The sequence below is a fragment of the Trachypithecus francoisi genome, unplaced genomic scaffold (genome assembly GCF_009764315.1).
Source record: "Trachypithecus francoisi isolate TF-2019V2 unplaced genomic scaffold, Tfra_2.0 Lachesis_group10, whole genome shotgun sequence".
In the NCBI taxonomy this organism is placed as follows: Eukaryota; Metazoa; Chordata; class Mammalia; order Primates; family Cercopithecidae; genus Trachypithecus; species Trachypithecus francoisi.
The window spans coordinates 129,515,402-129,526,040 of record NW_022681455.1 but is presented as its reverse complement, the minus strand read 5'-3'; the positions used below and the strand labels follow the sequence as shown (position 1 = coordinate 129,526,040).

At 61.8% G+C, this 10,639-nt stretch overlaps 1 protein-coding gene across 2 annotated transcripts; it reads left to right on the top strand.

Moving 5' to 3' along the window:
• The first annotated feature begins 22 nt into the window (after nucleotides 1-22).
• On the top strand, nucleotides 23-10,155 carry RNF166 (ring finger protein 166). Of its 2 annotated transcripts, XM_033219339.1 has the most exons (6): nucleotides 23-269; nucleotides 5,138-5,294; nucleotides 6,830-6,942; nucleotides 7,477-7,591; nucleotides 7,951-8,058; nucleotides 9,036-10,155. In XM_033219339.1, the coding sequence occupies exons 1-6, from the start codon at nucleotides 115-117 to the stop codon at nucleotides 9,099-9,101; spliced, it is 714 nt and encodes a 237-aa protein (XP_033075230.1). In that variant the 5' UTR covers nucleotides 23-114; the 3' UTR covers nucleotides 9,102-10,155. The 2 variants fall into 2 exon arrangements, with proteins under 2 accessions (XP_033075230.1, XP_033075231.1); XM_033219340.1 differs by lacking the exon at nucleotides 5,138-5,294 and having other exon boundaries at nucleotides 142-269.
• Nucleotides 10,156-10,639: the final 484 nt, after the last annotated feature.

Below are 10,639 nucleotides of genomic sequence, written 5' to 3'. Positions count from 1 at the left end.
GAAGCGCGGCTGGGGGCGGCGCCCTCCGATGACGTCAGCGCGGCGCAGTAGCGACCGTGACGAGCGGGCCGGGCCAGGACAGCGGGAGGCGGGCGGCGCGGGCCTGGCCCCGGGATGGCGATGTTCCGCAGCCTGGTGGCCTCGGCTCAGCAGCGGCAGCCATCGGCCGGGCCGGCGGGCGGCGACAGCGGCCTGGAGGCGCAGTACACCTGCCCCATCTGCCTGGAGGTCTATCACCGGCCCGTGGCCATCGGCAGCTGCGGCCACACGTGAGCGCGCCCGCCCGGGGGCCGCGGGGAGGGGGCCGTGCCCCGCCGCGGGAGGGGTCACGAGGCCGGCGGCCTTCCCGGTGCAGCCCCGGACTGGGCGCGCGGGGCCGCGGGGCGCGTGGGGTCCGGGTTCCCCTGTGCGGCGCCGCCGCTGCCCTTCAGGGCGCATTCACCCTCCGCCCAACCTCCTTCGCTCCAGCCGCAGGCGCCCGGTCCGACTGCTGCTTCGGTTCACCGGGCGACCTGCGGCCCTGCCCAACCCTGGGGTCCCCGGGGGCTGCGGCGGGCGCTCGGGTACTCAGAGGGCAGCAGGTACCACCGCTCCGCTAGTGGTGGTGGATTTGGGCTTGTGGGGCTGGAATGGGCAGCTGTAAATAAATGACTTGTGGCTTTTGCTATCAACTCTTGTTCGGACCCGCTGTCTGCCTGTTTTGACTACAGAGGAAAGGAGTTCCCTAAAGTTTAGAGGGGCTTGTTTGGAGTCTGATGTTCTTATGTTTTGTTTGAAGGAGAACTTGGGTCACACCGATCACTGAGTAGCCAGGCAGGCTTGTCCACAGAGGAGCAGACCCTGACCACCCTGCTGGGGTTTCCAGCTGCACCAGGGCTCACAGCCGGCTCCTCCAGGGTGTTTCAGGAACAGAAACTCGGGGACGTGGCTCTCCTGGTGGGGAGCTGTGTTCAAGTATTCTGAAACTGCCAGCCCCGTTGGGAGGAAGCCGAGATCAGAGTGTCTGCTCTCTCCTAAGTGCTGAATAATACAGCTCTTGAGCACAATTAGCAGTGGCAGGGTAGAGAGAGAGCAGGAGGGCTTCCCCGCAGACATCCAAGCTGCTGAGGTGGTGGAGTGGAGGGGGGTGCACCCAGGCTGGTAGGAGGCGCTAGAACATTTTGCAAGCAAAGGCAGCTGACTTCAGAGGCTCCTGGTACAGAGGGAGCTGGGACTGCTCGGTGGGTGTGCGCTGGTCACCCACGGAGGTGGCTGGGCCAGTGTCAGGATGCAGAGGCTGCCTTCATTACCTGTGTCAGGCGGCACAGGCGCCTGCCCACACTGGGACAGCTCTACCTATTTCTCTTGTGAGGCTGCTAAAGGCTCTGCCCCTGCTCCTCCATCTCACTTAGCTGTGACATTTTGGTGGGGCAGCCTCTCAACGGGCTTTTTGAGACAGAGTCTTGCCCTTGTCACCCAGGCTGGAGTGCAGTGGCGCCATCTTGGCTCACCACAACCTCCACCTCTTGGGTTCAAGTGATCCTTCTGCCGCAGCCTCCTGAGTAGCTGGGATTACAGGCACCCGCCACCACGCCTGGCTAATTGTTGTATTTTTAGTAGACACGGGGTTTCACCATGTTGGCCAGACTGGTCTTGAACTCCTGACCTCTGGTGACCTGCCCGCCTCGGCCTCCCAAAGTGCTGGGATGACAGGCGTGAGTCACCGTGCCTGGTGGGACTTCCTTCTTGGGAGCAGGTAGTAACGGCTGTTTGAAGGTGCGTTCTGCACCTTCTCATCTGTTACTGAGCGCTGAGGCTTGACTTAGGCCTCGTTTTAGAAAAGCCTCCTGTAGGCTTTGGGTGTTGACACCTGCCCCCTGCTGTGGCTGCCCACAGCACCTCCCCTTTCCTAGCCTGCACAAATTGGTATTTGCCCTTTTCAAATACGTCTTTTCCTAACATGTGGTTTCCATGACACAGAATCCAGAACTACATGGAATTGTGGAGCATCTTTCCTACAAACTCCCCTCCCCCACGCTTCTCTTGGTAGAATTTGATAACCTTCCTAGTCTCACTGCGAGAGTTTTTCACATAGCCTTTGCCCTGCAAAGATTTTTCTCCCCGACCTTTCCTGCTGGCTTTTGTTTTCTTGCTGTTCTCTCTCGGCTTCTAACTTTGTTTCTTGTTGGTGTTGCTAAGGCATGCATGCAAATGACCACAGAAAGTTTAAAGGCTCTTTGGGTTCCCTTCAGAGTTTGTTGTTGGTCTGGTTCTGTCCCCTCTGCAAGCCCCCAAACCAGAGCAGCTTCCTCCTCCAGGGTAGATCTCTTATGGCAAGAGTATCCCAGTGTGGGGGCAGGCACCCTGCTTAGCCCTCGGGCAGGAGGCCCCCTGGGGCCCAGCAGGAGCTGTTGTCATTCAGGGGACAGTCCTAGCAGTGAGCCACCTCTGTAACCAGAAGCCTGTGGGCCAGGACACGCATGATCACGAACCTGTCTGGAAGGGCTGTGAGAGCAGCCTCCACCCGTGCAAGACAGCTGTGGGGCTTGCTGAGGGTGCTGGCCTGCCAGCCAGGCAGATCCCTGAAGCACGGGCCATCCTAGATCTTCAGCTCGTGCAGCGGCCAGTGTAGGAGACACATCAGCAGTCCCGGGTGCCTGCTGGGAGGGCCAGTGCGTGATCGCCCCTCCCTTTGCAAGGCTGTTGATGCCCCCACACCCATCACCCTCAGCCACTTCCTTCAGCTGAGAAGCTGCTCAGCACAAGCCCCTGAGTGGGCACGGACAGGAACTTCCCATGGGGAGGCGGGCACTGCTCCCGGCCGCTGGCTCTCTGAACACCAGGCTGGCTGTCACTGGAAACTAGGCTGATAGTGCATCCACCCTGCGGGTGCCTCATTCTGCCTCCTGCTCCTCGGGCCCAGCTGCCCTGCCGGCCGGGCTAGGTTCCCTCTTGTGTCTTCCCTGAGTCGTTCCGGGGAGGACGAGGCTGTCTTCCTCCCAGCCAACCTTCTGGGCACCTTTCCTGTCTTCCCAAGCTCTGCCCGGGACCCTTTTCCTTCCCTTCAGCCCATGGCCGTGCCGTGCAGCCGAGACTCCCCCGGTCTCTGGCAGCTCAGGGTTCACTTGGGAGGTGCACCATCCAGTCGTTTCCAGTGTGTTTGCAGTTATGCAACAATCCACGCAATTCTAGAAGATTCTTACCACCCCAGAAAGAAACCCAGGCCCTCCCCCTCGCCTGCCAACCGCTCCTCTGCTTTCCGGCCGCTGGGTTTGTCTCTGCTGGATGCTGAGTGTGAGTGGACTCCTACGACACGGGCGGGCCGTGCTCGCTGTCTGCCCTGCACTGTTTTCCAGGCCTCCCGGTGCGTGGCGCCTCTTCCCAGCCGAACGCCCTTTCCGTGCGTGTGCATGCCACACTTCGTCTCTTCATGCGTTTACCGACGGGCACCTGGGCTGCTTCCACTTCTCCCTGCCATGAGTGCCTGAGTAAGGGGGTCTCCCTGAGGCCTCCCCATGTGGTCCATCTTGCCAGCACCTTCCTCCCGTGATCGGGCAAAGTAGGCGGCGCCCCTGACTGGAATCCAGGGGTCAGTGCCAGGGATGACCCTGGAAATACCTGCTGGGGCGCCTGGTGTGGGTGTCTCCTCCGCAGACCTGCCAGGGGCGCCTGGTGAGGCCTCGGGTAAGGTGGGTAAAGTGAGCAACCTCTCTGCAGGAAAAAGCTTGTTCACTTTCTGACAGGTCTCAAGCAGAGTCCCACTTTCTCTCACACGAAGTTTAATGTGGCAGCCACCAGCTAGGTGGTGGCTCCGTGCGAATCCAGTGGTGGGAAAGAGGGCCTGGGGGACAGCAGGAGAGACTTAAGATGCCCACTTGGCCGCCTTTGCCTGAGGCCCTCAGCCTTCCTCCTTGCAGGAAGGGCCTTTTCTTGAGAGGGATGTGGAAATCTCTTGACAGCAAAGAGGACTCTGGCCCTGAATTCAACTGAGTCGTTTGTGAACTCAGGGCCTGTCCACAGCCCCTCTATCCAGTGGGGCTCCTGCACCAGCCCTGCACGCCCCTGGTCCTGCAGCCTTCCTGAGGCTGAGGGGCTCTGCCTCAGTTCCAGCTCCTTGCTGCAGCTCAGCTGTCCCCACAGTGCTCCTCATGAGGCCGGATATGGCTGCCCTGGTATTAAGCTCCTTCTCTGTGCTTGCGCTGGAGGCTCTCGCGCCTGGTGCTCCCGCTGGCTGGTGGTGCTCCCGCTGGCTGGTGGTACTCCCGCTGGCTGGTGGTACTCCCGCTGGCTGGTGGTGCTCCCGCTGGCTGGTGGTGCTCCCGCTGGCTGGTGGTGCTCCCCTCCAAGGGGTGTGTGCATCTGCAGAGTGGGACGCTGTTGTAGATACCAGCAGGAGGGTGTGTGAGCCCAAGGAAGCCCCTGCTGCCGGAGCCTGGAGTGCACACGGGGCTGTGGGACTCTCAGTCTGTCCTCATGATGTGGTGTCTCCAGGGGCAGTGCCAAGAGCCAGGGCCCATGGGAGCCTCAGGTACCCCAACGGTGCCCAGGACCCGAGCCTCCACCTAGATGGAGCAGGACCCCCTCCTGCCTGCGAAGCTGTCCCAAGCCTGGTGACTGCCACCCAGCCTGAGGGTGTGCTGCCACTTGGCTGGCTTTGGCCCTTCCCTGTCCAATGTGTCTGGAGCCCCTGGGGCCTGGCAGTTTCCTTTCCCACGGTTGTTTGAGGTTTTATCCTCCAGAGTGTGGAACTGGGAGAGTTTCCAGAGTTCCCGGGCTGTCCCTGTGCCCCACAACCCACCCAGTTGTTGCTGCCATGTGAGGGTGAACCTGGTAGGCCGAGCGGGAGGCTCCTGCCTATGGGAGCTCCTCTGGCCCACGTGTGGGGACAGCCATAGCTACGGCTCTGCCCCTAGCCAGAAAACCACAGGGCCCTGCTGTCAGGAGGGACCGGGGCCACCCTTTAGCCAGATGGGGCCCATCCAGCTGGTGGGCCTTGGATATAGGAGTGACCATTTCCAGAGACGACGATAGCAGTAGGGGGAGCTGCCCCTGTGGACCCCACAAATGCTGGGTCCTAAGAAGGGCCCCGAGAAAGGCCTGCAGTGCGGTTCGGGCGACCCGAGCGGCGGGCTGGCACTCAGGCCCCTGTGCCCTGCAGGTTCTGCGGGGAGTGCCTCCAGCCCTGCCTGCAGGTGCCGTCCCCACTGTGCCCACTCTGCCGCCTGCCCTTCGACCCCAGGAAGGTGGACAAGGCCACCCACGTGGAGAAGCAGCTCTCGTCCTACAAAGCGCCCTGTCGAGGCTGCAACAAAAAGGTACCCGCCTGCTCGGGCCGTCCTGGAGCCGGGGGTCACTTGATGGGCAGCCTCAGCCCACGGGTTCCGCAGAGGGCGGGGGCTGGGGCCAGGGCCGTCTCTCTTTCCTGTTGAGTAATCACAGTCTCTGCTTCTGCACCAGGAAGCCGTCCCCGGCGCCTCCCTCCCCTCCCCTCCCCTCCCGTTTTCACCTCTCACTTCCCGTGGCGACAGCTGAGGGGCCAGCCCGATGGGGGCAGCACTGTCAGAGCCGCCTAGCCCAGGCCAGGGGAACCCATGTGGGTTGTGGCCAGTGTAGGCACCAGGGGCCTGAGCTGAAACCTTCCCAATGCAGCCTTCCCCTGCCAGCGATACTGGGGACAGCGCTGGGGACTCCAAGGTCACGAGGGCCACAGGCCGAGTCAAGGACATCTAAGGGCCGAGCACCCTCCAGCTGCCAGGAGTGCCAGAGCCGGGCTGATGGGCGCTGACACGCCCACATCAGAGCAGCCTAAGGGCCTGCAGCTTGTCATAGGCCTTGTTGGCCCCCATCTCCATCCTGTCCTGGAGCCTGGCCCGCGCCCCTGGCCTCCCCGGTACATCCACTTCAGGGTGGAGAGGCCCCGCCAATGCCCATGTCCTTCAGTGGCTTCTGGAGGACTGAGCAGCTAGAATTGATTTTGCATTTGCATTTCCCGGCATTGCCACATCCCAGGTTAGTAAGTTCCGTGACGCACTCACTCTGGTGCGTGGCTCCTCGGTGGTGTGTCCTCGAGGTCAGAGGTCCAGATGCCCGGGGGCCGCCCTGGACTGCAGAGTGGTGCGGCTGAGCAGGCTGTGGCCTCGGGTGCTGGGGCACCTCCCGTCTCTCCCATGCTCAGAGTTCCTCTCTCCTGGGCAGACAGAAAGGATCAGAATGGGTCACATGCAGAGCGCCTCCCCCACACCACAGCGGCACGGTTCTCTGATCTGTGTCTTCAGATGCGACTGTCTCCCAGCACCTTGCTGGGATGTGGCGCGTCCCTTGGAGTCCAGCAGCCCTGGGCAGAGCTGGGTGCTAGGCTTGTGTCCAGGAGGATCTCAGGCACCTGCGGTCTTGTGACCTATTGCCCTGGACAGTGGGTGTGCTGTGGGTGGCGGATGGCGCCCTGCCCCCATGGAAGCATCCCCAGCTTGCCCCTCAGTCCCACGGAGCATCTGTCCCCAGCCTGGGGCGTTTCTGAGTGGCCTCCACTTGGCCTCTTCCTTTTTCTGGAGCAAGTATTTGAACTCCCGTGGGCGCCCGAGATCTCCTTACCTGTTTCCCACCACCCTTCTCCAGCCGGGTTTCTGCCCTCGGCCAGATCATCCTGCAGTGATTTGCTTTTGGCCATGGAGTGGTGGCTGCCCAGTGCCTGTGATTGTTTTAGCAGCAGAAGGGACCAGATCCCTCTGCTGCTGGCGACACAGACGCTTGCTTACAGTTCTCTGGTCCTGGACACCTGAGGTCTCGGCCTCCCCAGGACAGCCCTTCCAGATTCTCAGGACCGCCTTGCCCTCCCTGCCCTGTTTCCTAGGTGACCCTGGCAAAGATGAGAGCCCACATTTCGTCCTGCCTAAAGGTCCAGGAGCAGATGGCCAACTGCCCCAAGTTCGTCCCCGTGGTGCCCACATCCCAGCCTATCCCCAGGTAGGCACCCTGCAGTACAGGGGAGAGGAACGGTCCTCAGCGGTTTCCTCGTTCTGGGAGCAAGTGCAATGCCCCATCCCAGAGAGGCTTGGGGAGTCACCCGGGGCCGGGTCTACTCTGGGGAAGTGGACCTTCTTTGCCACCCTGCAGGAAGGCACCTGTGCTGCCCTCCCTGGCATACCCACCAGGCCTCCTGAGGTAGGGACACCTAAGGTGTGGGGAGCAAGAGGAGGGCACAGGCCAGGCCCACACATCACCTCCCAGCAGGTGGATGGGCCAAGAGACGGTTCCTCCCAGGGCAGCACCAGCAGCATCTCTGCCATTTGGCTAGCCTCGTTGTGTGGGGTGGACGAGGGTCCTGGGTGTGTCCTCAGGAGGCCACGGTGTGCAGAGGCACAGGGGGGCACCCAGCCATTGCCACACTCCTGCAGCCTATAGAGGGCAGGCCTGGGGCCACACCTGTGTTTGAGAGAAGTGGGGAGGCAGGACCCCTAGACCCCAGCCGTGCCACTCACTCTACCCCTGCCCTGCCAGCAACATCCCCAACAGGTCCACCTTCGCCTGCCCGTACTGCGGCGCCCGCAACCTGGACCAGCAGGAGCTGGTGAAGCACTGTGTGGAAAGCCACCGCAGCGACCCCAACCGCGTGGTAAGCAGCGCCTGCCCCAAGAGACGCCTGCGCTAGGGGAGGCCTGTGGGGGACAGTGCAAGGCCCAGGAGCCTGCTCCCAGCGAGTCCGGGGGGGCCCAGGCCACAAAGCCTCCTGGGACCCAGGGTGGGGACTTGGCTGCCCCAGCAGCACCTGCTGGAAACCAGGGAGTGTCCGTAAGTTCTTCAGGGTGACGCGCACTGAATAACTCACTTGTCATCAGGGCACACGCCTCCAGGTCTGGGGTGCCTTCCCAGGCTGAGCCAGCACTGACAGGGCTCGGGGAGGTCCCCCAGTCCCACTGCGGCCACCGCGCCTCTCCCCGGTCCAGCTTGGCTTGACCCCAGTGCCTGTTCTAGGTGTGCCCCATCTGCTCAGCAATGCCCTGGGGGGACCCCAGCTACAAGAGCGCCAACTTCCTGCAGCACCTGCTTCACCGACACAAGTTCTCCTATGACACCTTTGTGGTAGGCGTCCCACCGGCACTGCCCTCCCCAGCTCCTCCTCATCCACCCTCCTCCTGCTCGGGCCCCTCGCCAGCCTTCACCAAGTTCTCCTATGACACCTTTGTGGTAGGCGTCCCACCGGCACTGTCCTCCCCACCTCCTCCTCATCCACCCTCCTCCTGCTCGGGCCCCTCGCCAGCCTCAGGGTCCGCAGGGTTCAGAGGAAGCCAGAAACAGAAGCCTCGTTTCAGGTGACCACATTCCCCCAGGTTCTGTGGCGGCTGCCTGCAGATGGGGAGTGATGGCAGCTGAGTTCGAGTGGCCACTAGAGGGTGCCCGGGCCTCTCGGGGATGTGGACCACACAGGGCAGGTCCCTGCCTGTCCACCCGACAGAACCCCTCGAGGGTGAGCCAGGCTTCCTTCTGGAAGCTTTCTGGAGAGAGCTGGAAGGACTTCCATCAACATTGAACACTCCAGCCCTGTCTCCTTTTCCTACCCACCGCAGGTCAGGCACGCACCTGGCCCCCAGGCCTGCAGATACTCGCACAAACTCTTTACTCCTGGTGCAGCCCCTACCCTGCCCAGCCCTGTTCATTCCTGGCCCTGGCTAACAGTCCTGGCGATGGCTGTCACTCCCCCTGCCAGCCGTCCAGGACCCATGCTCCACCTGCCTGCGAATGGAAATTGTTAGAGATCAGGAAACCCTGGCCGGCCTGCTCACCTCGGAAACCCCAGGGCTTAGAGTCCGAGCTGAACCAGCAGCTGTCCGAGTGCCCCCCTACCCAGCGGGTGATGGTCACGCCTTCTCGTCGGCACCTTCCCCCCCCCGGGAGGACTGTGCAGGCCCCGTGCCCGTGGGAACAACAGAGCTGGGCCCTTCCTGTGTCCTGCTGGAGGGAGGCAGGAAGGGTGGACGCGCCTGTGTGGGTAATGGGCAGAGGGGACCTCTCCTTCCTGTCGCCCTCAAGCCCGGTGCATCTCTCCTTCCTGTTTACAGGACTACAGCATTGATGAGGAGGCCGCCTTCCAGGCCGCCTTGGCCCTGTCTCTCTCAGAGAACTGAAGGGAAACGCAGCCACTCGCCTGCATCTGGGGTCAGGGATGTCCCCGCTTGAGGGTCAGGCCTGGGCTCCTGTGTCGCACCTGGCACCTGCTCGGGAGCACGCCCCACCGAACCAGGAAGAGCCTGCACCTGCACAGGAGAGGAGCCGGGGCCAAGCCTCCGGGCCTGAAGATGGACCAGCCGCTGAGGCCGCCAGAGCAGGACTGCCTGGTCCCACCGGCGTCGCTGGGTTCTTCGGTGCTTCTGGCCGAGCAGGCGGCCTCCTTGGGCAGGGCTGGCCACTGGGACCTAGAGCCGCCGCTGTCTCTTCAAAGCCATGATGCCCTCTCGTGGGAAGAAGGGACCGGCGGTGCGTGAGCCATGCTCTGCAGTCGAGCCGGGAGGAACCCAGGCTGCCGCCCTGCCCAGCCCGACCCCGCTTCCACCTTGCGCATTTGGTACTGGCTTTTGTGATACTTAGGAATCCTGGCATCTTTTCTATATGATCCAGTGTGATAATCTTTTCACGTTTTATAGAGCAAAGACACAGCAGTTACTCTTCATATTGCAATATCTGTGTTTGACTAGGAATAATAGTATTTTTATGGAACATTTACAAAATTATATTTTTTAAAAACACAATCAAGACAAGCATTGGGGGATTGGGGCAAGGAGGGAAGGAGCAGTGGGGCAGCTGCCGGAGCTCAGGCGAGCCGTGGCGTCTGCCCTGGGCCACTCACTGTGTGTCTGGGTCCTTGAGGTCTGTGCGTTTCTCTTTGATGACTAGGAAGAAATCCCAGCACCCCGGCCACAGGCTGTGGCTGCTCCCAGCAGAGGCAGGGCCGGCAGAGCAGGGACCTCCTCCACCCAGAGTCTTGGCCTTGGCCCCCTGTCACCTTCAAAGCTGACTGTGCCCCGCTGCGGGAGGGGACGGCACCCAGCGGTGGCAGAGCTTGGCCTGGGCAGGGACCCGCTTGGCGGGCTGAGCAACGCGTCAACACTCTTTTCTGTTCTTGGCATTAATTATTGCTGTCTTTTTTTAAAAAAAAGTTTAAATAAAACGTCTCAGAGCATCTAGCAGCCTCGACTGGGTGTTATGCTCCACGGTGTGGAATCGCCAGCTGTGTCTGTCTTAGAGGTCGGCTGTGTCCTCCCCAGGCCGCTCATGCTGGGGGTGCAGCCTGCAGCCTGTGTGTGCCCTGGGCCCGAGCCTCACTCAGCCATGGGTTCCACAGAGCCATTTAGACATTGGCACTGGGCCCTCCTCCCTCTGAGAGGACCACCCGGTTCCTGCACCCGCAGGGCTGCTGGGGTTCGGACTCCTAGGCTGACTTTCTTTTTCTTAGAGGTGGGGTCACTCTCTGATGCCCAGGCTGGAGTGCAGTGCTGCGGCTCACCACAGCCTCTATCTCCTGGGCTCAAGTAATCCACTCGCCTTGACCTCCTGTGTCACTGGGACCACAGGTGTGCACCACCACCTCAGCGACCCCTGGATTGGCTTCTGAGCATACTGAGGGTTACGCCAACTGCCTGTAGCTCTCTGAGGGGTCACTGTCAGG